This window comes from Cyanistes caeruleus, chromosome 5 (genome assembly GCF_971803275.1).
Source record: "Cyanistes caeruleus chromosome 5, bCyaCae1.hap1.1, whole genome shotgun sequence".
NCBI classification, from domain to species: domain Eukaryota; kingdom Metazoa; phylum Chordata; class Aves; order Passeriformes; family Paridae; genus Cyanistes; species Cyanistes caeruleus.
The window spans coordinates 57,072,409-57,098,268 of record NC_141705.1 but is presented as its reverse complement, the minus strand read 5'-3'; the positions used below and the strand labels follow the sequence as shown (position 1 = coordinate 57,098,268).

Genomic DNA, 25,860 nt, shown 5'->3' with positions numbered 1-25,860 from the left:
TGTGCACAGGCAGCACACACTTGTGGGAGCTCTCGCTCCGGGACGCCCCATTCTGTGTGGCATCGGCAGAGTCTGCCTGTGTATCACCTCCTACACTGTCCTGCTACAGTGGAAATCACTTTATGGACACTTTTAACACATGCTGTAATTTTATTATGGTTGCTGGGCGTCTGCTTTTTTTCTCATCCTGTGTAAATGAACACAAGTTGACACAAAGGTACATTTCTAGATTAGATCCACAACACGTTGAAGTGTGTGTTTGCTCTCTCTTTCCCAGTCTTTCCAATTAAGTTGGTGAAAAATGTAACTTTAGTATTTTACAGGACATGGTAAAGCTGTCTCATCTAGGTGATTTCTATATTATAAAAATAAAATAAAATAATATAAATATGTAACATGAACCCAGTGCCCATCGTTAAATAAAAAATATGATAAAAAGCAGACCTTCTAGGATGACTGGTTTTGAAATATGCGAATATAATTTAATTATTAAACACTTGAAACAATCTTGATATTAAGCTGCGATAACCAGATTTTTGCATCTATGCTAGATAAAGAAATAACATTCTGTAATAGAGTTACATTGATGAAAGTGAAGGTTACAGTCTTACAATGAATTGCCTAGATAGGAATGCATTAAGCAGTTCTGAAATATTGTCTCATGATGGAGTTCAGTTTACCTTAGAAACTGTTACAACTGGATTTTATTAAGTCCAGCAGTTTATACAGCGATGTTTGGAAACTGCTTTCTCACTGCTATAATCAGATAGGTACGGGAACGAGATTTCTGGGATGGCAAAGAATCCATTAAACCATCAGGAATAGTCCTTTGACGAAAATGTGTTTTTACAGTGGAATTGCTTCGTAAACTATTTCTCATGAAGAAATAAATATTAAAAAAAGATTCCACTCTCTGCAAAACCGTATTTGTGATGGCGGCTGCGTGTGTATGTGTGCGCATGTTGGATATCGGGACGCCTGTGGAGACGTGCAGGAATATTTACACACATACAAGGGATTTTTCTGCACAGTGGTGGGTATTACACTTAAATTAATAAAGTAAATCAGATCACCGGTGTTTGTTGCAGGATAACAGTCTTTCAAAAATGACAGGATTCAAAACAAATGCCCGTTGAAAGTGGAGTTTCCAAATAGTCCCAGAAACTATACAATGTAGCTGGTTAGATCCAGCAAATAAGATGTCATGTCTAGGATCTGATCAAGAATACCTGCCCTTGTCACTCTTCGGATGTTTCTATCCACTTGTTCACACTGGGGGCCCAGATAGCCTTTTTTACATAAGCATTTATTGGGCCTTACACAGACACCTCCATGTCGACAGGCTGGGTCACATTTTGCTGTGGGTGAAAAAAACAGTGATTTTCTAATTTGTTTAGAACATCACAAACAAAAAAAAAAAAAAGATATAGCACACATTCATTTAGAGCTTTTTTAACCTTATCATGATAAAGCATATAATTAAAAAACAATGTAGAAAAGGTGAAATATTAGGAGTGTTGAAAGCATATTTTTTTAAGTTTTAGAATATTAGGGGGAAGAAGTAATTTTGTTTATCTGAGAATGACAGCCAGGAAAGACTGATAAAATCAAATAACAGATTTTTTGAAATGCCCAATTCCCACATTCGGGTTTCATTTCGGACTCTTAGGCAAACTCCTTTGTATACTCAGAGTTCTGCACTACACATGAGCCTTAGCAAAGCAGACTACAGCTGAGCAGTGCATCAAATGCACTCCTTTGGCTCTTGAATCACTTAGTGCTGGGACCAAAATTGAATTCCTGTGAAAAAAAGGAGGAAAAAGAGCCAGTGCATTTTTTCAACCTTTTTTATCAGTTAAATAAGTTTCCAAGTTTTCTTCTCTCTTTAGCAAATGATTAATCTGTAGAGTTCTAGATCAATCAGCTTGCTTCAGTTTTTCAAATATAGCTCCTGTTTTAAATTGTAGCCAATGTCAGCAAAATTAATAATAAATAACTTTAGTTGTGGAAGTATTTTCTTCTGGGGTAGTCACAGAACTGTGATATATATAATGTATATAATATATCTTTCTGCAGGTGTTATGCTACTTAATGTTATCTATTGCAATGAACTTTAATATGGATTTATGGATATTTATAATATACTATAGAAACACAGGTTTTCTTGATTTTATCCAAGAGTTTCTTAGCTACATGAAAAGGAAACTCATACCTCATAAGGTAAATTTCCTTGTTTAAACTATAATAATAGCTTGAGGTTCAACTTGGAACATCCCTATTAATTTTTATGTGGGATACAGGGAAGGAAGTTCCTTAGTCTACATATTTTCTGTGGCTTTCTTGCTCATTGTGTCCATCAATTCATCTATCATAGAGCTGTGATTTTTGAAACAAAACAGGTTATTCGAGACCCATTTATGTTCATGTTGGAGGCATTTTTTACTTTAAAGTTCCCTTTGGCCAAAGGTTGTAGAATGGGCCTCATTCTCTAAGTGCAGGAAGGCTCTGACAAGTGAGGACAATTGAGATATTTGGCCACATTACCTCATCCATTTCTCTAACCTGGCCTTCATTGCTGGGTTGTAGATGGTCAGCTCATGAATCTTTGCCAGCAAGTGATTAATTAATTTAATTTCATTCCAAAGTCACTCCTGCTCATCAATAAAAACCTGGAGGTGGCTGAAATTTACACTCCAGCTTATAAGGATTTCATAGCTGACCCTGCTTCACCAGGATCCTTCTAAGTACCCTTCCAACCTGAATTATCCGTGATCCACCATGGGATCCTTGTTTTCCCTTAGTCCTTGCTATTTCTTTGAGTTCTACTGCCACAATATTAAACATCTCTTTGTGTGGGCATCTAGTCAAACTTGCTGACCCAAATACACCCAGTCAGAGGACTCTGCTGATGCTGAGGAACAAAATCTTTGTCATAACATTTCCTGCTTCCCAGACTGGCTCTGGAACATCTGCCCTGGCCAAAATGACACAGCTCAGACAGAGCCACATCTTCTGAGACAGTCATGGCACAGCTGTGGCACTCCAGGCTCGTTCATCTCATCCCGTGGCCGGCACACCCATCATCTTAGTTTGATCACAGTCACTTTTCCAAGTCCCTTTTAAAAGCTAAAGCAACAAGATAGGACTTGATGAAATCACTGTAATAATGGATCACAATAATGTTGATTATTAGCTGTTTTGTGATGTGCTGTACATAGAATTCTCTTTAACAAACTGGAGCCATTTCATTTGGTAGGATCAAAAGCAAGAATGTACCAAAACTAAAAAATCTGCATTAAATTAGTGAAGTGCAAAAGATGCAATGGGGACCTGCAGTTCTGATTTACCATCTTTCCTGGCAAGTCACCTCTCTTTGACACCGACAGTGATAACACTGCAAGTGGAAGGACATGTATTGACTGCGTCTCCTTTCATTTGAAAATGTTGGTGGAAAAAAAAAAGAACACTGTTGTCATGTTTATGCTGTCAATTGCATTCTGCACTGGCTCACAATGCATCAGATGTTTTAGCAGTTGAATTCATCTAAAGACTTATTGTTCTCCTGCAGCTCATGAAATCAGTATTTTCTAATGTCTTAGAACTGAAGGCCAATATGTTGGTCAATATATACTGAAAATTTCTCTGAGCAAATAATTAAAAGCTAATTATGACATGTCACTGCTTTTTTCACTTGTTGCTATGAATCTATATACAAACCAGTTCTGCAGAACTCTCCTTCCCAGCCTTGATTACAGCAGCATTTTCCTGTGGGAGTGCAGTGCCCGTTCCGACAATGCCTTGAGCATTCAGATGTCAGTATCTGTGCAGGCTGAGCTGTTCTTTTGCATTCTTCAGGGACTAAAGGCCTGAATTAAACCATACAAACCAAGCAAAGAGTTAAAAGTTGGGATCAAGAAGAAAAATTCTGATTTTTTTTATTGAAGGCCTGATTCTCTGCTGTAGTATTATCAGTGGGAGAAATCATAAGATTTCTTTTTCGTCAGAAAAAGCAGTAAGCCCAGAGATGATATGTTACAGTGCAGAAAAATACAGTGCAATTTGCTATTATTTCATGTAACTGCCTTCAGAGATCTTCCACAATATTAAGCAATAGTCCTTGAGAATTCTTGAAGCATGAACCTGCCAAAACCAACTTGCTGAAGGTTTATCTTCATAAAGCTGCCAGCTTATCGCAGGCAGCATCTGATGGTGTTTTTTGTTTGCATTTCTAGCTGGTCTAGATTTCCTCTAAGAAAGGGGAAAGAGTAACCTGAACAAGTTTTATGTCATGCATTATGACTTGTAATAATTTTGCAGAAGTGTTTCCTCTGTCTACAAATTCAGTTTTAAACTGCCAGCTTTTTATTTATTTTATTTATTTTTATTTTTATTTTTATTTTTATTTTTATTTTTATTTTTATTTTTATTTTTATTTTTATTTATTAATATGATGATATTCCATCATATCCATGGAATGATACTTGGATTGTGCATTCTGGATGCTTCTTTAAGCACCTGAGCATCAGAAAAGACTTTTTCACTCTGAGAATGACCAAGCACTAGCACAGGTTGCTCAGAGAGTTGTGGAGTCTCCATCACTGGAGATACCCAGAAGTTGTCTGGACATGGTCCTGGGAAATTGGCTGTGGGAGTCCCTGTTTGAGCAGGGGGGTTGGACCAGGTGCCCTCCAGAGGCGCCTTCTAAACTCATCAGGTAATTTTGTGGAATGTATGCATGAAGGAAATTCTAGTTCAGATGACTTAAAAAATTTCTGACACCGGATGTTTTGGTTAGGATGACAGAATCATCCGAACGCTACAGGTTCCCAGTAGAGGTACCATGTTTTATCTCTGCTGTAGGTTGGTTGCACAGGTACACGTTTGGAAAAGAATGTCATGATCTCCCAAGTGATCTAATCAAGTAATTGAATAGGAGCATCATGGAAAATTAAGTTAATTAGTGGCAAATACAAAATTACTCATTCCCAAGAAAATTGTCTTAACTACTACCATACATACTAAGCTTGAAATGAGCAAGGAAAAAATTCTAACAGTTTTGTGGAGAGCTTAGAGAAACCTGTCTAAGTGTCCAGCTAGAATCCAAACAAACCAAAACAAAATTTTATGAAATAGAATAGAATAGAATAGAATAGAATAGAATAGAATAGAACATTGTTCATTATACTGACATCAGTATTACCACCCCAAATATATGCAAACAGCTGGAATAGCAGCTTGTACATGGATTACTCTGTCACATATTACATTCCCAGACTGACACTCCTGTGCAAGAGGAAATGATAGTTTTTGGGGTCAGAGAAAGAATGAGTATGATGGAGGTGTGGAAAATGTTGACAGAAAAAAAAGAGGAGAAAAATTTGGCATTCTTTTTTATCTCCCATTTCAACATCAGAAGAAACATCAGGGGAAAAAAAAATAAGCTAAAGAAAATACAATTTACTAGCTGAACTCATGGCTACTGAGATATCAAAAGATATCCGAAGCCCATGTTCTATTAGGATTTTAAGTTTTTGTGCAGAATGAGGCCATTCAAAGTAATATTAGATAGGGTAAAAATATTTTTTTTAAAAGATAAGCATTCATACCTTAGTTCCTCATTAGCTGACTGGGCTTACATTTCCCCCTCCCACTTTGGCATGCATCTTGTTAATGGTCCACTACAGGGTTTCTTGTATTTTCCTTGAAACTGAGTGATACAGTACAGGCCCAGAGGTTTGTTTCAGCATAGCACATTCTCTGCCCAGTCTTAATTACTACCATGATTATTTAAACATCCACACACAAGAACTGGCTCCCCAAAGATGTAAAGGACAGAAGGAATGTGTAGATGCTTCTTTAGCGTAGCATCAAGCCCTGATTTCTAAAGCTTTTCTGAGAATCAGACTGAAGGTCCTGTATTATTTAAGGGCTTTGAAACATGTTTTGACACCTTTGGTGCAGCATATTTGAAACCCTTTCAGTTTTACTGTTTACATATTTCCACAGCTGTCTTTTAAGTAGAACACATTATTTTTTTCACCTGTAAAAGGAATACCAGTTCTGTAATGAGCAATGAGTGTATTACATATGATCTGGTTAAGAAAGTTCCTACACTTAAAAAATCATAAGCAATATTCACATGCAATGCTGTTTTGGAAATGGTTCTAGAAAATAATATGATTTTCAGTGGAGACTTGTTCAGATGTAAAGTAAAGAGATCTGTCTTCTAAGTCCTACATCTGGGAAAAAAAAATCTACATTTGAAATTATTTCTGTATAGCCAACTGCATAGGATGCAACATTCTCTTTCTATCTATCTATCTATCTATCTATCTATCTATCTATCTATCTATCTATCCATCCATCCATCCATCCATCCATCCATCCATCCATCCATTTATCTCATTATTTAAAGCTAATTAATTTCAAGTTACTTTAAATGGGAGACTTGTCTTTCTCTTGCTCAAACACAGGTACAGTGCAGTGTTTAGCAGGAAGCATAACCTCAGGCTCCTGGAGCATCTCTTGGAAAAGATCTCCAGTGCCATATCTTCAGCAAAGAATGACCTCATAAGTCACAAAGGTATTTTATTTGGGAAGATAATGATTTATTTTATTCATAGATGTGAAGTATTTGTCTATGATAGTGCTGTAATATATATCTTTGTATGCAACTAGGAAGGCAGAAGTCACACTTCTTTGTATCCAGCTGAGCGTGGCTGGTCACTTTTATGATTTAAAGTTTTCTGCCGCTCTCAGTACTTGTGAATATAACCTTGCCTTTTATTCTACCATCAATCAAGAACTTGCACTCATCAGCCTTGGATAATATTTATTAATGGTGGGGTGGAGTAGCAACAAAGATGGAAAAAATTTTGGCTGGCAGAGTTACTTAGGAGAAGAGGAATACAAATGCAGCTGCAGCGGAATCCTCGCGTGTGAGAATCGCCGGTTTTCCTTAGCTGTGCTCTGGGAAAAGCCACACTTCTTTCTCAGGATTTGAGCGCTGCTCTGGGACCAACACGTATTGAGAGAAAGCCTCTGCCCCACAGTGCTCACACTTTGCATTCTTAGGGCTTGGAAGGAGTGGAAATCTTCAGGCTCAGCACAAGTTGAAGTGAATCTCACAAAGATAACCTGAAACTGACTGCTGGGAGTTGATCTCTCCCGCACTTAGACAGGACCATGACATTGTTTATATAACCAGTGCTTCGCTGTGTCTCCTGACATGGAAAATGGAGGGGAATAGATGGAGCCACACTCTGGGCTGGAGGGAATTTTTTTCCTTGTATCCCTCAATCTATAAAACTCTAAAGAGTACAGCTTGATTGCTCTTACAGTAAGCACTATTTGGTTCGCAGAAAGTCAGCCAAAAATGTAGCTGATAATGACTATTTATATGGTCCGTACAATTCTAGTTATCTTAAAGAGCTGTTCATATATACAGTACAGTACAGTATATCTTGCTTGTTAAAACAGGCTTTCATGAAACTGTATAACAACTTTAAATGTATGGAACATGGAGGAAAAGTTGTACTGGGGGCTGGGGCCTCGCTGGATCCCTTTGCTGACGTGTGCAGTGAGCTGGGAATTCTTGACTGTGCAGTGCGTAAAATAATTTTTGCTGCCTTACCATAGCTAGTAGAAGAAAGCAGCCTCTACTGTTTAGAGGCATATAAAAGTCCAACATGCTTTAATAGATTAAAACTCATCCTGGCATAGCTCAGGACTTCATGCTTTCTTTATTGCATCTCTTTGCAGCTCCACTAAACACATAGAGAGATTTAGTTGCTGTATGTGCTATCTGTAACTCAAACGTGCATAAATCAACACAAATGGAGGGCCAAACTCAGCAGTAAAATAATGGTACTGAAGAGAAAACAATTCCTCAACCAGGTGTTTGACACAATATCAAAAATTTCTACTTCCCTACTAAAGTGAGGGGGGAAAAAAAAAGGCAGACAAAATTCCTGGATGTTCAGATTCAAACAAGAGATGTTGCTGTAGAAATCCTGATACAAAATAAATGGAATGTTATGCTTCAGCTTTCTGCACATAATATTTAGATATTATAAATATATATTCTATATATATTTGTGTATATATATGTATATATGTATATATGTACATATACTATATTTGTATCTATATAAATATATATAAAAGATATACTTAAGTATGTCACTAACATTTGTGCATTAGTTGTTGAGGTTTTTTCCTTTATAAGGGAACATGTCATGAAAAAATAATTTTGTTTCACTCCTTGTCATAACCTAAATTTACTACTTGTCATAGAATAAATATAGCATCTCTTCAGGTACAGCTTCTAAAATTAAAAAAAGTATACCTTCAGTCCTGGGAGAGATGCCAAAAGCTCGTTACTTGTCTCCAGATTTACTACATGGGAATAATGTGGAAAAAACTCACGGCTTTTAAGATTTAAACTCAGCAGCATATCAAATTTATTCTTATATGGTATACTTGTTCATGACCTCTAGTCTTAAGAAATTCTGTCATGTTTGAAAACTAGTCCCTAGTGAAGCCTGTATCAATGTTAATAGCTAAGAGGTCAATGCAACTGCTAAACAGTTTGTATTACTGTCAGGGTGGTCATGAAAACAACACCTGCTGCATGAGCACTTGGCAGCTGGGTCAACAGGCACTGTGGGAATTTATCAATTTAGGGGGCCACTTGCATAACACTTTGACTGATGAATTGGGAACGACTGGCTTACTGGGGTAAAGCTGCTCTATTATGTGTGACTTTCTTTAGGATGGCAGAGGCTTCCTGCAGGCTCCAGAAAATAAGCAAAAGATAAACTGAGCTGTTTTTTTCCTTATAAAGTGATAAAAAGTGAGAACTCCTTAATAGCCAATGCTAGAAAGACTTTAAGAAAAGGGAGAAAAAAATATGAAACCAAAACAAAAACTTTTACAGTCAGTGAGCTGTGATGTGATTGAAAAAAACCCTTAGGTTTTTCCATCGTGGTTACAAAGGAGTTTTTGTGAAGTGCTTCTGTAAAGTGAAACTCTCTAGACTGGTATTCGCAAAAAGCTCTAATTTCTCTTTAGTGTCTCTCGTGGGAATAGTAACTACATGTGGGTAGGTAAATGAGATAAGAATTTTGCATGCTCTGGCTAAACTAAACAAAATTAGACATTAATTCTGGCTTTCCATTCCCTCAAATGACTAAGGGATAGTAACTTTCTGAACAGAAAGAAATCATATGGCCCACCTGGGTTGGTGAGGACATTCACCAACAAAATTGGCTTCTTCTACAGAGTTTCCAGTAGGAGCTTTGGAGTTTATCTGTAACCCATCAGAACTGAGTATATTGATGCAGATTACTTTAAAACTGTGTGTTTCCATTTCCACAGGAATTAAAGTCTCAAACAGAGCTTCACTTTCATAAATACTTTTCTTCTGTCATACCACCAAACACTCCTGACTCATATTAAAAAAATCAAATCACTAATGGTTTTCTAAAGAGCCTGAACAGTGTCAAAATGAGGTATGACCTAGATACTGTCCCTTCGTGTCTGAAATCAGTCTGTTTGGAAATGCTCTCCGACAGCGGAAATCCCGGAAGGTGATGATGGAAAGGATGATAAGTGGAATTATATACTCTGGAGGGGCATGAAAGAGGAGTGAGATGGTTTGAATCAAGTTCAAGTTTCAATCCAAGGGGAAGCAGCTATTCCGGCTGTTGATATGAAACACATTGAAATCTAGATCTATAAGGTGTTACAAGGAGAGGAAGAGGAAATCTTCTTCTGTGTGCCGGAACACTTACTCAGGCTCTGCCCTCTTCCATAAAAATCACCTGCTGGCTTCAGTGAGCCATCCTGCTCAGAACAATTACTCATGTCCTTTGGAATCACTGTATGGATGGTGGCAAACTCTTAAAGATTCACGCTTAAATCTTCACAGTACATCTTTTAAAAGGAAAACTTTTGTATTGTCTGTCATTTCCAGACTCTTCTCTGGATACCTTTCCTTTTATCTGTAATTTCCTTAGATATTAAAGTGATCATATTATAAGCACTCTAAAAGAAGACTTACAAAGCCTCTTTATGGCTGTTTTTCCACCACCCAAAGTTTATTTTCTTTACTTTTTGGCCTAGTTATAATGTTTAAATTACAGACTGCGTGGACCTATCAACAGATCTTACTTATTTAAATATTCATTTTCACACCTGTTTTTCTCCTCTCATCATGCTAGAAAAATGATTACTTTTCCTTTTCTAATGGGTTTTTCTCCTATTTTCTCTGTTATCAACTAACTGGAATCTTTTGACTTCTATACATTTTCTACAGCACTGCTTACTCAGTTGTTTTTTCTTTTCAATTCATCAATACTTTTGTGATTGATATTATTGTGTATTTTTAGAAACAGAAAACACGACAGAAAAGTAATGAAACAGAAAGTAGAAAACTAGAAAATAAAAATGTTTTGGTTTTTGGCCACAAAAACAATTTATAAAATCTTAGTATTTGCATTGACCTTCAGGATATCTGACTAGCCCTATGTTTTAGCTGTGAAGAACATAAGTAGAAGTATAGTACATAAGAACATAAGTATTTCTCCCTTTATTTTCTCACTAGTTCCCTGGAAATCCCTGGAAAGTAGTGGTAACATTTTTTTTTTAATAATCACCAAACAATGGATATATTTTTCAGAGACAGTTTTAACTTAAGGACTTCTTAACTGCCAGTTTAACTAATGTGCTCAGTGTTAGGTTTATGTGCTTGTAATTTTTAATGTTTCTCACATGTCCTCCATCCTCAAAGCTAAAGATGCCATTGGCTATACTCATTTCTCTATGGGATTTTTGGTAATATGTAGAATACTTATATTTTGCAGCACTTCACATACTTAGCGCTTTTTTTTTAAGCACGTCACTGTCTGTGAGCTCTCAGGCACTAATGTATCATTATAACAACCTTTTTACAAAGAGAAGGATTATTTCACTCCATGCTTTCAGTGGGAGTCTATTTAGTTATTGATACAAAGTATTTGGAAGAACCAAACAAAAGTTTTGCTGTGGTCCCTGGAATTCTGTATTTCAAACTGAATTGATAATTGTTGATAATTTTGATAATTGAACTTCTGTGTTGATCATGTTCATCAATTTGTCATGTATCACCTCAGTTTAACACCTCATTTCTGTTACACTTGAAGGATTGTTTTAGGATGGGACTTTCCCATTGCTGAGCATTGAAGACCAATCCAAAGAGTTCTCTGGATTGCCCTCATCTTCTGATCACCTAATGTTTTAACCTGCCCACTTAATTTGATTTTTTTCTATATCCAAGTAATAGATTTCTGTCTTAAGCCATATTTGAGACAAGAAAAATAGGAGTCATGGTTATTTTTGATTATGCAGTGCTTTGCTACAAGACAAAAGGATGTGGCCTCAGGCTGAGCCAGGGGAAGTTCAGCAGGTTGGACATCAGGAAGTATTTTTTCACTGAAAGGGTTTTTAAGCATTAGAATGGACTTCCCAAGGAAGTGGTGGAATCACCATCCCTGGAGGTGCTCAAGAAACACCTGGACATGGCACTCAGTGCTCTGGTTTAGTTGACAAGGTGGTGATCTGTCAAAGGTTGGACTTGCTGGTCTTGGAGGTCTTTTCCAACCTTAATGTTTCTATGATTCTGAAAAGATCAAAAGAAATAAAATCCTTCACCTTTATATAATGCCTGTTTTTTAAAATAAAAGAATAATTTTGTAAGCTTGCAGCAGCTTACAAATGACCACTAGCAGAAGAAGGACGGGTTTGCATGGAATTGTTAATTTCCAGCAAGAGTCTACTGCAAGGTATGATAATTTTGTTTTTCTACGCTGCCTCAGACATGGAAGATTCTCTTCAGAGACCTTAGAGACCTCTTTAGACCTTAACAGGTCCTCCAGGGGCCACCTCTCACAGGGTTTTTTTAATGAGTAATGAATTTCTAAGATATGACAAATGAATAGTTTCATGATTTTATTTTTACCTTCTACTCATAGCCCACCTGTAGAATGTTTACTTTGTGTTCTACAAAGCTTAGTGTGGTAGGGTTCATGTGAATATTCATTGTATTGGTATGGTACACACCACAAGGAAAAGGAACAAAATACTAACATGGAAAAGAATATTATCTTGTAAATAACTGTATTTTGTTACTAAAACTTTACATAAGCATTTGCCAAAGCCATGGAATTTTTAAGTTGTTTACATGGGTGGTATGAACTTAGCATGGAAGGGTAAATACATCTGCAATGTGCTATTGTGGAAGTCACTCATTATCCTTCCCTTAAAAGCTGCAATGGTGTGAGACTGAAAAACAAGAAAACTCAAAACTTTGCCTGAATGAAAATTATCCCATGTTTCTGAGAAGTGTTACCAAAAACTATATCCCTTTGCCACAGTCTGTTTAATTTCAACAGTGTGCCAATTTACAAAAGTATTTTATAGTTTTCTGGTTACTTTCACCAGTAACCAAACACAGTCTTGACCCTTTTCCATGCATGAGAACAGCCAACCGTGAGGCAGCAATGGGAGGTCTGGCCTTTCAGGTATGTCAGCTGAAGACCACCCTACTGGAAGAGGTAACAAGAACAAAAACCTGAGGTCAAACAAGGCAGCCCCATGTAATTAGATACTAATAGTGGATTTAGGGTGTAAAATTCACTTAAAACCATACACCAACAGACTAAACAATCCCAGGAAGAATGGCAAGTTTTGTTCTAAAAAAATGTTTTCAATACCAGAAAGCATAAATAAAACATACATAATAACCTTGACTGACAGACTGCTCCAACCTGCAGTAACATCTGCTTACAAGCTATTTGCTGTAGTTTTGGGATAGTACAATTATAAAACACTAAGACTCTGCTGCCACTGAAATTCTACTGTAACTTATAGTACGGTGTGCATCCAATGTCATGATTTTCTTGTTGTATTCCCTTGTTATCCCACTAACAACGTTTAGAATTTTTGTTTGACAAGAACATAAATTCCTCCCTTAACAGCAAAGCCAGAAATAGAAGTCTGACTGTATCTGATACTCATGGAGGAACATGCTGAAGTAGATGCTGAACAAATAGGCAGCTCCTTTTGTAGGGTATGATGGGGTCAAAGTAATTATACAAGAAACTTCATTTCTGTTGGCTGTCTCATTTTGTGTTGACTTCTGATACTTTTGAAGGATGGATGTGCTACTTTTACATGTCACAACTTGGTCTGATAGAGCAGCAAGATCCATCATGAAGAACATGGTATTCCCCCAGCTAAAGTGAATATCTCTCTGCTAGTCATCAGCTCTTATTGCTGCTGGGGCCCCTGAGTCATACTGGAAACTGGTTCTTTGCAGTCCTTCCAGATCCCTTAATATTTTCATACCTCCAGCTGCTCTGCACGGATCATGCCTTGAGGAACTTTGGTTTGATAATTTTCATTTGTCCTCATTTTACAAATGGTAAATTAGTCTAATTTATTAGAACAGTCCTATCAATTCCATGTCTTATGAATCTCTTGAGTGGGATTTATAAGCTTTGGAAGCAGTTCTTTAAGAACTGTTAAAGAATTTCTTGTATTTCTGGCACAGAGTCCAAGGACAGAGGATTTTCCTCCTTGGTGCTCCAAGGGAGAGACAGGTGATGGAAGGGGTATGGAAGGATGTTGAAAACTAGTAAGCAGTGACAACTCACACCCACTGAGAACTGAGTCCTCTCTATTATTGTCCATTGGTGGTATCTCCTGTACAACAGAAGAAATGTTTGGGAAAGACTGAACCTTAGAGTACCTTAGAGCTTACTTATGGCCAAACTGACACTGGCTAGGACTGCCAAGTTATTTTCTGGACTTGCTTTTTAGTACACAGAGCAGGTACTGTCACACAGTGCTGATTTTTGGAGCCAGCTGCTGTTGTGCACTGTCCCACCACAGCAGCAGGTGAGGAAGCAGCAGCACTGAGGAGAATTCCAGCATCTGCCTTCCACTGATGCTGCAAAACTTTTTGTTGTACTTACAAATCATCTGGCTTCAGAACTACCAGAAGCATCTTTTACCAGTCCATATGGTCCCACATTAAGTAAGTCTACTTCTCTGTGAAAACATGCTAAAAATATACATCGAGGTGGGAAAGTGGGGAGCTTTCAGCACAATGTCAAACTGTAAAAATTCCCAGAAGTTAGTGCTGGTTACCCCTCTGTTGTTATGACATTCACTTCCTATGAGACAGTGAATCTATTCTGCTTGCTGCTGCTGGAATATTTACTTTTAGGGAGCCCCCTGCATAGAGAATTTTCGTTTTTATTCAATGCCAGTATTGCATAATTCAGCCACATGAACAGAACTGCAATTACCTTCTGGTTTTTAACCTATTGAAGAAAAGGCTGATCCCAAAGAGAAGTGCAGTACTCACCTTTTTGGGTCAACGATCTTGTAGAGTTTTCCACTGTGAGGCTGTGTCATACTTTTACTGCTTGATAATATGTAAATCTCACCTGTTAGGGAAAACAGTGCCAAAAATTACTTCTCCTTTCCTAAGATGTTAAATACAAGACTTTTGTGATCTGGTTCTATTTGCAAAATGAGATTAAAAAAAGTTCAGAAAAAACACTGAAATATACAGCAGAATCATTTGCTAATTGAAAATTTATATAAGTACTTTCCCCAAATTGATGCTAAAATGTGAAAAATATTCTATCATAAGAGGCTCTTTTTTCCATGTAGTATAGAATTGCTTAACAAAATTAAATTGGTGTGGAAAGGAGAAGAGGGGTCAGTCTGCTCAAGCAATATATTTGCCCCTTAATTCTGTAATGCTGGAAATAAAAGAAAGTAGTTTAGACATTGTGTCATAGTGAGTGCCACAGTTCACAGCATGTGAGACACACTAAGGACTTTTGCCCCTTCCAGCAGTACATTCTCTTCTCAGTTCTTCCTACATGGCTGCTGAGGTATAGCTGAGAGCAGTGGAGACAGCTTTGTCAAAGTTAGCCTTCTTTTTAAACATTTACTAAAATTATGAACAATTCAGCAGGAATTACTGATAAGCCTCTTTAATTAAAGAACAATTCTTTCAGTATTTACCTAATTCATCTTCTCCAAATCCCAAGACAGGGCCTGAAAAGAAACCTCTACATGAGCCGGTGTTGCCAAGACAGAGGGGTTTCTCTTGCCACTGTTTGGTTGCAGGACTCTGTTGCAGTGTTAAAAAATTTCTACATTCAAAAACACATAAAAAAAAAAAAAGTTGTATTACATTTTGAGCAGAGAGTTTTCATTGTCCAAATAAATAAGTAAACACTCGCTGCAAGTAGCTTCATGGATACATCTGTGCAGCTCCTTGTCTTAAGACTTCCTGTACTTTTTTTCCAAGGATTAGGTTTGTCTGTATGTCACCATTCATTAGAATGCTGTGCTATTTTATTCCCAGATCTAGAATCTAATCTGCATTACCACACTGCTAAACTGGCAAAGTGACACAATACACAAGACTGTTGGTGTGGCTTTTTACAGGCAGCTGGGTGACTAAATACACTTCACATGCATTTTTAAGAGTGAGTCTGTACAAAACCTACCCATTGCGGTCTCCAAACACATAACTTCCATAGAGCCTCTCCGACTGGCAACCCCGATACACAAATCCACCAACCAGGGACCCACTGCTAAATGGTTTGAATTCTAGAAGTGAGGGCTCACTCTCTGAAAAGGAACTACCATAGCATTAGATCATATGCATTTTCACATTGATGAACATTTAGGAAAATGTTACTGCTTCAAGGAAAGAGATTAATTCCATTTAGATACTCCTCAGAATTCAAGATGTGCTGCCAAAAATGAGACGTTAAAAAGAAAATCAGAAAATTACAACAAAGTCTGTTTGTGAAACAATCCATTAGAGATTTCAAAAGGAGAGGCTATTATTGCTTTCTTCCATGTGCACAAGCTGAGAGAATAAAACTACATAAAGATTATGCTTATTATTTCCTTTGAAATCCATGAGATTACTGCTATTAATTTCTACATGTCAATCCAGTCTGCAGACTGGATCTCCTAAACTTCAGGAACAAAATAACCCCCATTCACTGTAGAGTCCAATGCAGAAATTCCAGTGATTTTCAGTAGAATTAGTTTTGAGATCCTTTCAGTGGTTTGAGAAACTTTCCTAATCTCAGTTTTAAACATGGTATGTGTGTTATATCCCACAAAAAACTACTATTACTGGCTGTATCTTCTCATGGTAATTTATTTTATGCTGCTGTAGTAGTTGCAACTACTACATGTTTTTTCCCTTTTTTATTTCACAAAACCACAGAGTTCAGTCCTATCAAACAATTCTTCAAGGAAGTTTCAGTTTACATGTTCCTATTCATGCAATCAAATGCTGCTTAGGGTACAAGCTGGCTATATTTGACATCCTAGCTGCATAATTTTAAAAAAAGCCAAGGCTAGGAGACTATTTTTAATAGGATTTTTTTTCAGTCTGAGGGATATCTGCAAGTCTTTGATAAATGCATTTCCCAAACTGTTTTACATGAGTTAGAGCTGAAATTTAATGGGGGAGAAAAGGATGGTGAACTCTTTTTATTGAAGCCATTGACCCACAGCTTAGTATTAATATTGGCAAGCTGCTCTGCATAGACACAATATTGCTTAGTTTACTCTGCAATAAGGATGCAGTCAAAATTCCATTGGAGCAGTGGTTAACCAAATATTATTCTTTGGTTTGGCTTTTATAAAAAGGACACAGAAAATCCATTCAATAACTGAAGTAGTACAATTGCATTATGCTGTTGTGTACTGTTGTGCCAGCCAGCACAGCTGCTTTGCTTTTAGGGGAAGTACAGGTGGGACAACCTAGGGATGTGAATTAGAAAGGGAAATGCTACATTCCAGGTAACAGGCCAGTTCTCAATGCCTTTACACACGTTGGCATTTATCACATGTTACCATCAGGAATTTACAAGCTGCTAAATGGGCAGTCAAGACAGGTGATAGCTCAGAGGAAGTGTCACCTGGCTTGCCTGAACTAGCAAGGGATCTTGCTGAGCATCAGTTAAACATCAGACTAAAATTGTGACTAGCAATTGCACCAGTTCAGAGAGAGCATGAAGCACATTAATATTTTTAAGTCCCTAATTGAGGGTATTTATCTTTTTGTAATCTAATCTAAACTAGCCATTTATTATGAAGTAGTAGCATAGTGCCTTTTTCTAAGTTTTTTATTTTTAGTAATATTTAAACAGAGCTCAGTCATTTCCCTGTTTGGTTGTGGTCTGTTGTTGTCTATCTCACTTTTTCCATTATAAGAGGCACATTACATGAGGTTTCCGTTCTCTGTCTTAAAAGGTTATTTGTGAAAGACTAAGAATACATTTTCACCATTTCCTGATATTCCAAAATATTCTCTTTATGAGCCAAAATATGCAGCAACAGTGAGATCTTTGACAGACTAGCAACTGTCAAATTTGTTAAATCTTATTTACATGATATTCTACACCAACAAGAACAAAGTTGAGTCATTTCAATTTGGTTTTACCCTGCATCTTTTATCCACTTCTACATCGAAGTTTTCTCTTGAAAAGACAGAACTTTTCACTTCTATCTCAGATAAGTTATCTATCCTATCTATGCAGTAAGTTTTCTATCATGGCTATAAAGGTATTTACTTATTCTCTTCTGCTTTCTGTTTATTATTCCATGGACATAGAACCTGACTGTTGCCAGCAGCTTTACGCTGGATAGAACTTACCATAGTCTTTGCCCTTTATAATTTGTAAGATCCTTGCTGAAGATCTGTTCTTTCCATTTGAATCTGAACAAAGTATAGTCAAATTGATGTTTACATCTGTTGGGTGCCGGTCCACAGCACACCTTTAAAACAAGAGAAAAAAAGAGAAAATCCATGGGGAAGTTGAGTTCATAATTTATAATTATTAATATGAAGCATTACATTTTAAAGTGCCATTGTTTCTTTGTGGTGCCTACTCATTTGAGGGACCTACTTCATGCTGAGCCAAAATACCTGAGAAATGTGTTAGATTTATGTACAGGAGACAATACAACTTTCCCACTCCTACACCATTTCTATGTAATGTAAGATAAAACTATTTTTCCCTAGTAATAGATTGTAGTCTGTACTATAGTGCCTGAAAAGAATAGTGCCTTAAGCTAAATGAACTTATATAGTGTAGGAATTTTGTACTGTTAAAAAGTCCAAGAATCAAATCCTTATCTGAACAACTTGACTTTCCAATTTTTTTCAAACCATGACTTTAAATGTCACTTCAGTACTACCAGCCACCTAATTTGCTGAATTATGTGTTGTTTAGTTAAAGCATTTTTCTCCTCCTTGCTATTGTTTAGATATCACCAGATGTTCTCATTTGTTTTCCACGTGCCTTTCTTTCCCAGTCAAGATTCCCATCTCAGCTGCACTTTACCAACTCTCTGCTTTAAACTCTTTTCTTTCACCAAGGTAGTAATTTATTACTAATTAAAACTAAAAATCCTGTACTTTGTTTCTGTCATTTTGGGCTTGACTTGTAGTAGCTGTGCATGCTCTTTTCCTTCCCCTTTGCCAATGTACATTTGTTTCTAACTGTGAAATATGTGTGGAAGTGGAGGAGTGGAGGATTCATAAAGTTCACGAGTGCTTTTATTATTGAAATATTGCTGCCTGACTGTATAAAAAACAACATGGTTGAAAACAGTGTCTGCTCCAGAGTAATTTCAGTTTGATTGAAACTTACTTACCGGCCTGGATTGTGGAGTCCATGTGCAAAAATCTCAGGAGGTTGGTTTGTGCTATTGAAGTGTGGGTTGCTCCGTGGGATGGAATAAGGCACATTGCACAGGTCAGTATTGACATCGAGGCGCAGTACAGAACCTGTAAAATCACTGAGAGAGTTGGAGGGTAAAACAGTTGGGTTTTTAAATGCATTTTACTGGTAGATTTAATCCATATAATAGCAGAGTGAACCAGCAAAATAAATGACCCACTTTACTGATTAATCATGTAGAGATTGATTTCATGGTGGATGCAAGTCCAAAGAAGAGCAGCAGAGCCTTTCAAAGATTTAGTTGGGCGAATATCTTGCCAACTAAAATGCCTCTGACCATGTTGTTGGGAAGCAACTTGATCATAAGAACAACTTTCCAAACATCAAAACTGTTTAGTGCCTCAAGTGTTAAGGCTATTAACTCTTTTATACTGTGTCATCTAGAGTAACTATGAATATAATTACTTTGTAATTACGAAGTGCTTTTTGCTCATGTTTTTGATCCTACTCTTGAATTCAATGATTTCTAGTGACAATACAATGCAAGGACTAATTATATAGAAAGCAAGTGAGAAAAAAATTGCATTGTTTGAATGAAGATGTTGATACCTTTTTGTAAGGATTCAGAACTTTCTCATTATATGAAACAGGAGAAACTAAAATGTTTTAACTTACATTTGTGGTTATGATGGAGGAAAGGAGAAGAAGAGCACCAAAACTCTTTTCATAAACATGAAAAAATGTGATATTTAAATTAATTCCATTCCATTAATTTAAAACCAAGTACTACAAATGCCCTCTGGTCTGGGTTTTGAGAATATCCTTATAGTTAAAGAAATTAAAAACCACAGGAGCACCTGCATTTCTGCTGAGTCAAAGAGGCCTTTGAGCACAATAATAGAAGTCTCTCCACTGGTAGTTTTTGTACCTTAAACCATCCATCTCCTCCATGTCATCTAGAGTGATCATGCCATCTCCAAGAAAAATGTACAGGAAACCATCTGGGCCAAACAGCAGCTGTCCTCCTAGATGTTTTCGATGTAGTTCTGCTACTTCTAAAAACACTCTTGCTGTCCTCATGTCAACTTGGTGTGGATTTTTCCTGCAAGTTAAAGATATGAACACAGTTTTCCCAGTTCACTATCATTCTTCTTTTTGAAAATACAGTTGACTCATTCAAATTATACTTTGAGATGTGGATGTTGTAACTTGGTGGAAAAATGCCTAACAGTTATTTCTGAGAAATTTCAATTTTCTAGCATTCACAAACAATTTGCTGCCTATACACAATAAGTAAGAAGTAATTATAATTAAAAAATGACAGAATAACTGAAAAGAAGTCTTAATAAGAAAAAAAACCAGTGTACTTACTTTAATTCCAAAACTACTATTTGAAATAAAATCCACAATAGTTTTTCTGCAGGTGCCCAAGTTTATACATTGTAAATCTCATATTCATTTTAGAAATCAGAAATACTAAAGTGCAGAGGTTGCTGAGAAATAGAGAGTTTGTTAGTTTTAGATTTCTACTGATACCTGGATACTGTGTACTCCACGACTCTAAGGATGTGGTCATGAGGTCCAATAGCCCACCGTTCTTGGTTGGTGGTATAAGACACGTACAGCTTTCCATTTTTCTTGTAATTGGGGTGGAATGCAAGGCTTAACAGTCCTCTTTCATCTCCTCCCTGCAGTCAAATGAAAAACACAAAGAATTGTGAAGTTAATTATGTTCTTTATTGTGTTTTGCTGGAACCAAAAAAAAAAAAAAAAAAGTTTCTTTCTTGTGGATAATCTTTGCCCAAACTCTTTTATTTCTTTCCTGACTACTGCACAAAAAGGATTATAAAACATTTCACTTTGGGGAAGTCTTTAAGAGTTAGAACAAGACAATTGCCTTCTGTAGTTATCTATGCACAAGTCTGTTACGCCACTTTTGTGGAGTGATTTGTGTATGTAATCTTTGGGAAGCCATGAAGACAAGTTTAAGTGCTGGAAAGGATTCTTTGCTGGGTTACTAGGTTGCTTGTAATTCGTAGAAGACGAATAAAAAGGTCTATAATCAGCAGTCACTTGTAATCCAAGTATCCAAAACCTAAAACATAGTGCTGGCTGCCAACTCCCACTGTCTTGGCAATATGTTTAGAAAACAGTTAAATTGCTTGTGTAATATGTAAACCTTTGTTTTACCCTGGAGGCAGCAACATCAGTTGTCACAACTATGGTGGTCTGTTCATCATAGCTGGTGTACTGTAGGTAATAAGCAGCCTTGGTCTGTGTGCAGAGAAACCATAGTTTTACATGTGGTCCTTCACTGGAAAGGTTTCTTGTTATTTTTTTTTTTTAAATAAAAATAGAAAAATCTCAGAACAACTTTCTTTTGTTATTATGTTTGCCATGAAGATTAGTACAGTTACATGTTAAGCATCCAATCCATTTAATGTACTGTGACAATGCAAATATCCAGTGAACTTAAATAGAAGGCTATTTTCTTTTCGGCTACTAAAAAGCTTCTAAAAATGTGTGTACTATTATTATGCCTAAAACTGTATTTGTATAAATGAAGAATAAAACTTAGATTCATTTGTTGCTCTTGAGGCAATAGAGGGAGTGAAGCTGAGGCACGGAAATAAACATAACACATAGTTAACAATTCAAATTCAATTAATATATGTGATTATTCACAAGGTGATACATATTTCGGGGTTTGTCTCAGGATTTGCCAGCCCTTCAAAACCGGAACCAGTGACTCTTGTAGATTCAAGTGCTCCAGCTCTTGATAGCACCCATAAGGAGACGTTTTTCAACTCTAACCACACCCAAGACAACTAATTAAGAAATTTGAAATTATAAGAGAGAATGAAGCTTTTAAAATGTATTTGCACTTCAGAGTGATGGATGGGCCTGTCTTCCTGTTGAAAGTCATCCCACAAAGGGCCTAATTGGGAAAGAGCACAGCTTTAATTTATTTTAATTCAACATGATTGCTGTACTTCCTTTTTAATCACAACCACCAAAGAGAAACCTGAGTCAGAGATGTAAATAGGTCAAGAGATTTCCATACAAACAGATTTGTACAATGAAATCTGGATCCTGCTAATTTAGAGGCAGACAAAATTTGCTAGCTTGTTTGTTAGAAAAATTTAGTTTCTGGGGGTTATCAGAGAGGTTAGTTTTGAAAGTCTAGTTAGAGCTGCCAAATCAGTTGCAGTCATCATGGATGAAGGGATTGCCAATCCAGCTCTTTCTCCTTTATGAGCCAAAAATAATTCTGCAGCTGAGTCTGAACTGATTGTAGATATTATTGTTTGAGTTTCTAAGAGTTTTGACCAAGTTGCTCTGATAAAGTCTGAAGCAAAGGGAGGCAAATCAGTTGCTTTGGGAACAGGAAGGCATATTTCAAAGATTCCTGATGAATGATTCTATCTGTTGTGCCCAGACAAAGACAGTCCTATTTCTTCTCCTGAGAGATGAGTTCAACTCATTTAAGGGCCCAGGAATGTCAGTGAGTCATACTAGGTCTGCCATGCAAGGTGAGTTATTGAAAGTATTAGTAAGAAAAGATCATTTTGTTACTGAGCTGAAGATTTTATTTAGTGCTCGATGCCATGGCAGCCGTCTCAGTGTGAAAGCGAAGTTGTTGAAAGCGTAAACAGGTGAAAATTAAATTAAGAGCTTTTAATGAAGTACACATGGAGCAAGAATTTGAAAAATGAACAAAACATGGGACCTGCAAGGTAGTAACTATGGCAAGTTGCATTTGTAGGATCAGGCCATGACTTTTACTCATTGCTGGCTTGCATGATTGTTAGAGAGCAGTGTACCACTTGTAGATTGTTTATGTTGCTTCTTGAAAAGCCACACTGCTGTTTTTCAAAGTCAGATAGACACATTTTGTCCTAAAAAGTCTAATCTGCAGTTAATAAAAGCTTTGTGAATAGCCCTCCAAGAGACTGAAATCAGTGCAGCATCAAGCCATTAGCTGGCTCATGTTCAACTAGAAATCCAGATGAGTTTTTCCATATTTAGTTTTCCTGGTTCTGGAAACTGATTCTTCATGCATATTTTCAATTTTATCACTAACTGGCGAACCTGCTCTTCCCAACAAAATCACTGCCACAACGTCTATAGCTTTTGAAATGCCCTTTATGTGCCATAAAGTATATAGTTTTCTGTAGTGTTGTCTCATATGCTGTGTGGTAGATGGAGAGATATCCAGCAAAATCCCTTAGGAGTAGTAATTTTAGTACTATCAAACCAAGCAATTAGGTACAAAATCTCAGATTTTCTCTATGGAATATTCCTTACTGTTATTTTTTTATCAATGGACTTTTGATGTGAAACCAGCATCCCAGGCTTTACAGTCTTTCTTGTGGATACCATGTGTCAAATATCTGTATCTTCTTCTTGGCAGCTTAAAAGGTTATTGACATCCCTCTCTTTGAAAGTTTTCCTATAGATCAAAGCAGCACCAACAAACTGTAGATGACAAAGCAGCTTGTATGAGATTCTGCACTGCACTATTTGATGGAATAGCCATTACTGTTTGTCAGTTGTATAAGGAAGGGCAAGAATGAGACAAATCTTTGTATTCCATTGGGATGTCTGTTGAAGACAAAGAATGATGGTTGGCTGAAATGAGTATTAATTACTTAAACATACTGTGGACTGGGGCCAATGTGGAATTTGTGTTGTAACTAAATCTGGCAGCTCCCACTTTCGATGTCTGCCTGTGCTGCTCTGTAGCTTGAAAGCTCCCCTCTCCTGTTCATGGCTGTGACACCTTCTGCACCAATACTACACTTTTTTCAAAACTGATTTCCTTTGGGCCAGGAACCTTGGACCTTTAAACCCCAGTTTGGTTTAGTGTAAGACCACGGCCACAAAAATAATTTAATCAGAATTCCACAAAGTCAGTACAAAGTCAAGTAAACATTAAAACCAAGTGTTTTTATATTTTTAATTTTTAAAGAGCTGTTTAGCTACATTATGTCAGTTCTGAAGGTATATTGCAGCAGTATGTATTCTCAACTGAAGGATATTTTTGATATATTTTGTGTTGTAATTTTTCTGATAATATATTTACACTTGTAAAAATGTTAAACAAGTGCACAAAATGATCCACTTTGTATTTTGACCTAACACTAAGAGAAGTAACTTGCATGTGAATACTGGATGTGAGGCATGTGAATACTGGAATTTTATAGAATGGTGCTATTTTCATGTAACCACTACTTAGAAGTGGGCTCTGCTTCCAATTTGTGTGCTTTCAAATGTACTCTGGTATACCTCTGATATTATAGACAGAAGTTTTATTATATTATTAAGATATTATGCTTCTTCTGTAATACAGAAACATATGCTGCACTTATTTTTAAGACATGGTGCCATTTAATTATGTCAATATATTTGTTATTACATATAGTAAATACAGAGAAATACACAGGAATGCTTTAACTGGTATTTAAAATTATTTAATTTTAAATTGATCATATTGTAAGTATGACCCTTAATTACATATCCTTAGTAGTAATTAATGCTAGTAAGCAAAACCAGACATGACCATTTATTTCCATTACTCTGTGTGGCTTAATAGTAAACAATGTAGGTAGCATATGCCAAATTTTCCTTTAAAATTGATTTTGAAATGCACTCTTTATTCAATACTTATAAAACAACGGTATTTATACTTAACAGTACTATGTATATATATATATATGGTATATAATGATATTTATACTTGACTTTTTTATCTGGACAAACTCACTCTCATGTTAGAATGGAGAAAACCTTTTTGAAAAGGGGTTGTGCTTAAAATATGCAAATTCAACACTGACTTAAGATTTTAACTGTAATATCTTTGTATCTTTTTTTCGTCTATTTTTATAGTGCAAATGCTGGGTAAGTTGTTGAAGTAATATAATCACCTTTAATTTAGTTTATTTCCTGCTTAATAAATAGCATAACCAATATGCCTTACCAACTAATCTTATGGAGTATTATTTGCGAAAAACATGGGTGAAGGGTAAAGTCTCTTATCAGGCAGAACCATCTGAACTCTTCAGAACAAGATTCAGGAGGGCTGAAAATCAGTGTCAGGTATTCTTCCCAGTGGGAAGTGTTTGCTTAATTGCCATGTTTTGGAAATTTGGCCCCAGCACAGGACAGAAACGTGACTCCAGCAGAAGCAGAAGGCTGCCAAGGTCTGCTGCAGGGGTACACCCTGCCCTTCGAACTGCACCACCTATTCTGAGCTCCCCAAGAGGGAATTGCCCCAGACTGGTGAAAATAGAGCAAAGACAGAATGAAAGGAGAAGAAGTTGCCTGGGCTGCAGGCAGGCTGCTGGAGTGGAGCTCCTAGGAGACCTCTTGGGTGTTGAGGACTCCAGTGCTTTGCTATCTGTGGGGCCTGAGGCCTCTGGCAAGGGAAGGATTTGTAACATAAGACATTTACCTTAGGGGAAAATAATTACAGTGATGTCATGGCTCAGTATGGTCTACATACTAGACCCTATCTCCAAAGCATTTCCTTTTTCCTCTTGTGTTGCAGAGCTTCACTTTTTTCCTTGTTTATAAAGGGCTTTGCAGTTATCTAAAGATTTTTAAAAAAACATTTTAATTTTTTTTTACTAATTTCAACAAATGCATTATTTTAATACTTGACTTGAAAATAACTTTAGGTACAGGAACTCTTTACAATTAAATTTATACATGAGAAATACTTAAAGGGCTGTACTCTGACATGGAATTTAAGCACAAAACCTACTGAAGTTATAGCTGCTTTCTATTCAGTTAGGTGCAGAGCAGGTTTTAGCTGAAAATGGCCAAAGTGCATACAAATTTTCTGTTCTGATATTTGATAGGACTAAAACTTAAAGCCTAATTCTTTTTTTCTTCTTACTTCTGTTGCAGCAAAGACAAAATTTTGACAACGTGGGATATTTTTTTTTTCTTTTCCTTACCTTCACAGTCCTTTGAAGACACCAGTTACTAAATGCAGGACCTTTCACTTCTAGTCCTAGTCCTCTGTACTTATTTTTTTAATTCCTCAACTCCACATTTTGCTGTTCTGCTGGGCAAGTCT

The 25,860-nt window shown here is 36.7% G+C and overlaps 1 protein-coding gene across 1 annotated transcript in view; it reads right to left on the bottom strand.

Moving 5' to 3' along the window:
* Nucleotides 1-457: 457 nt before the first annotated feature.
* The window catches only part of HHIP (hedgehog interacting protein), a 69,500-nt gene continuing 44,097 nt past the window's right edge, over nt 458-25,860 (bottom strand). The window contains exons 5-13 of the mRNA XM_086889304.1: nt 20,313-20,464; nt 19,705-19,878; nt 18,751-18,894; nt 17,747-17,868; nt 15,573-15,696; nt 15,082-15,212; nt 14,411-14,492; nt 3,718-3,866; nt 458-1,358 (exon numbers count right to left, since the gene is read on the bottom strand). Of these exons, the coding sequence (XP_086745430.1) occupies nt 1,165-1,358; nt 3,718-3,866; nt 14,411-14,492; nt 15,082-15,212; nt 15,573-15,696; nt 17,747-17,868; nt 18,751-18,894; nt 19,705-19,878; nt 20,313-20,464 (1,272 nt within the window). The 3' untranslated portion in view covers nt 458-1,164. The remainder of the gene's footprint in view (nt 1,359-3,717; nt 3,867-14,410; nt 14,493-15,081; nt 15,213-15,572; nt 15,697-17,746; nt 17,869-18,750; nt 18,895-19,704; nt 19,879-20,312; nt 20,465-25,860) is intronic.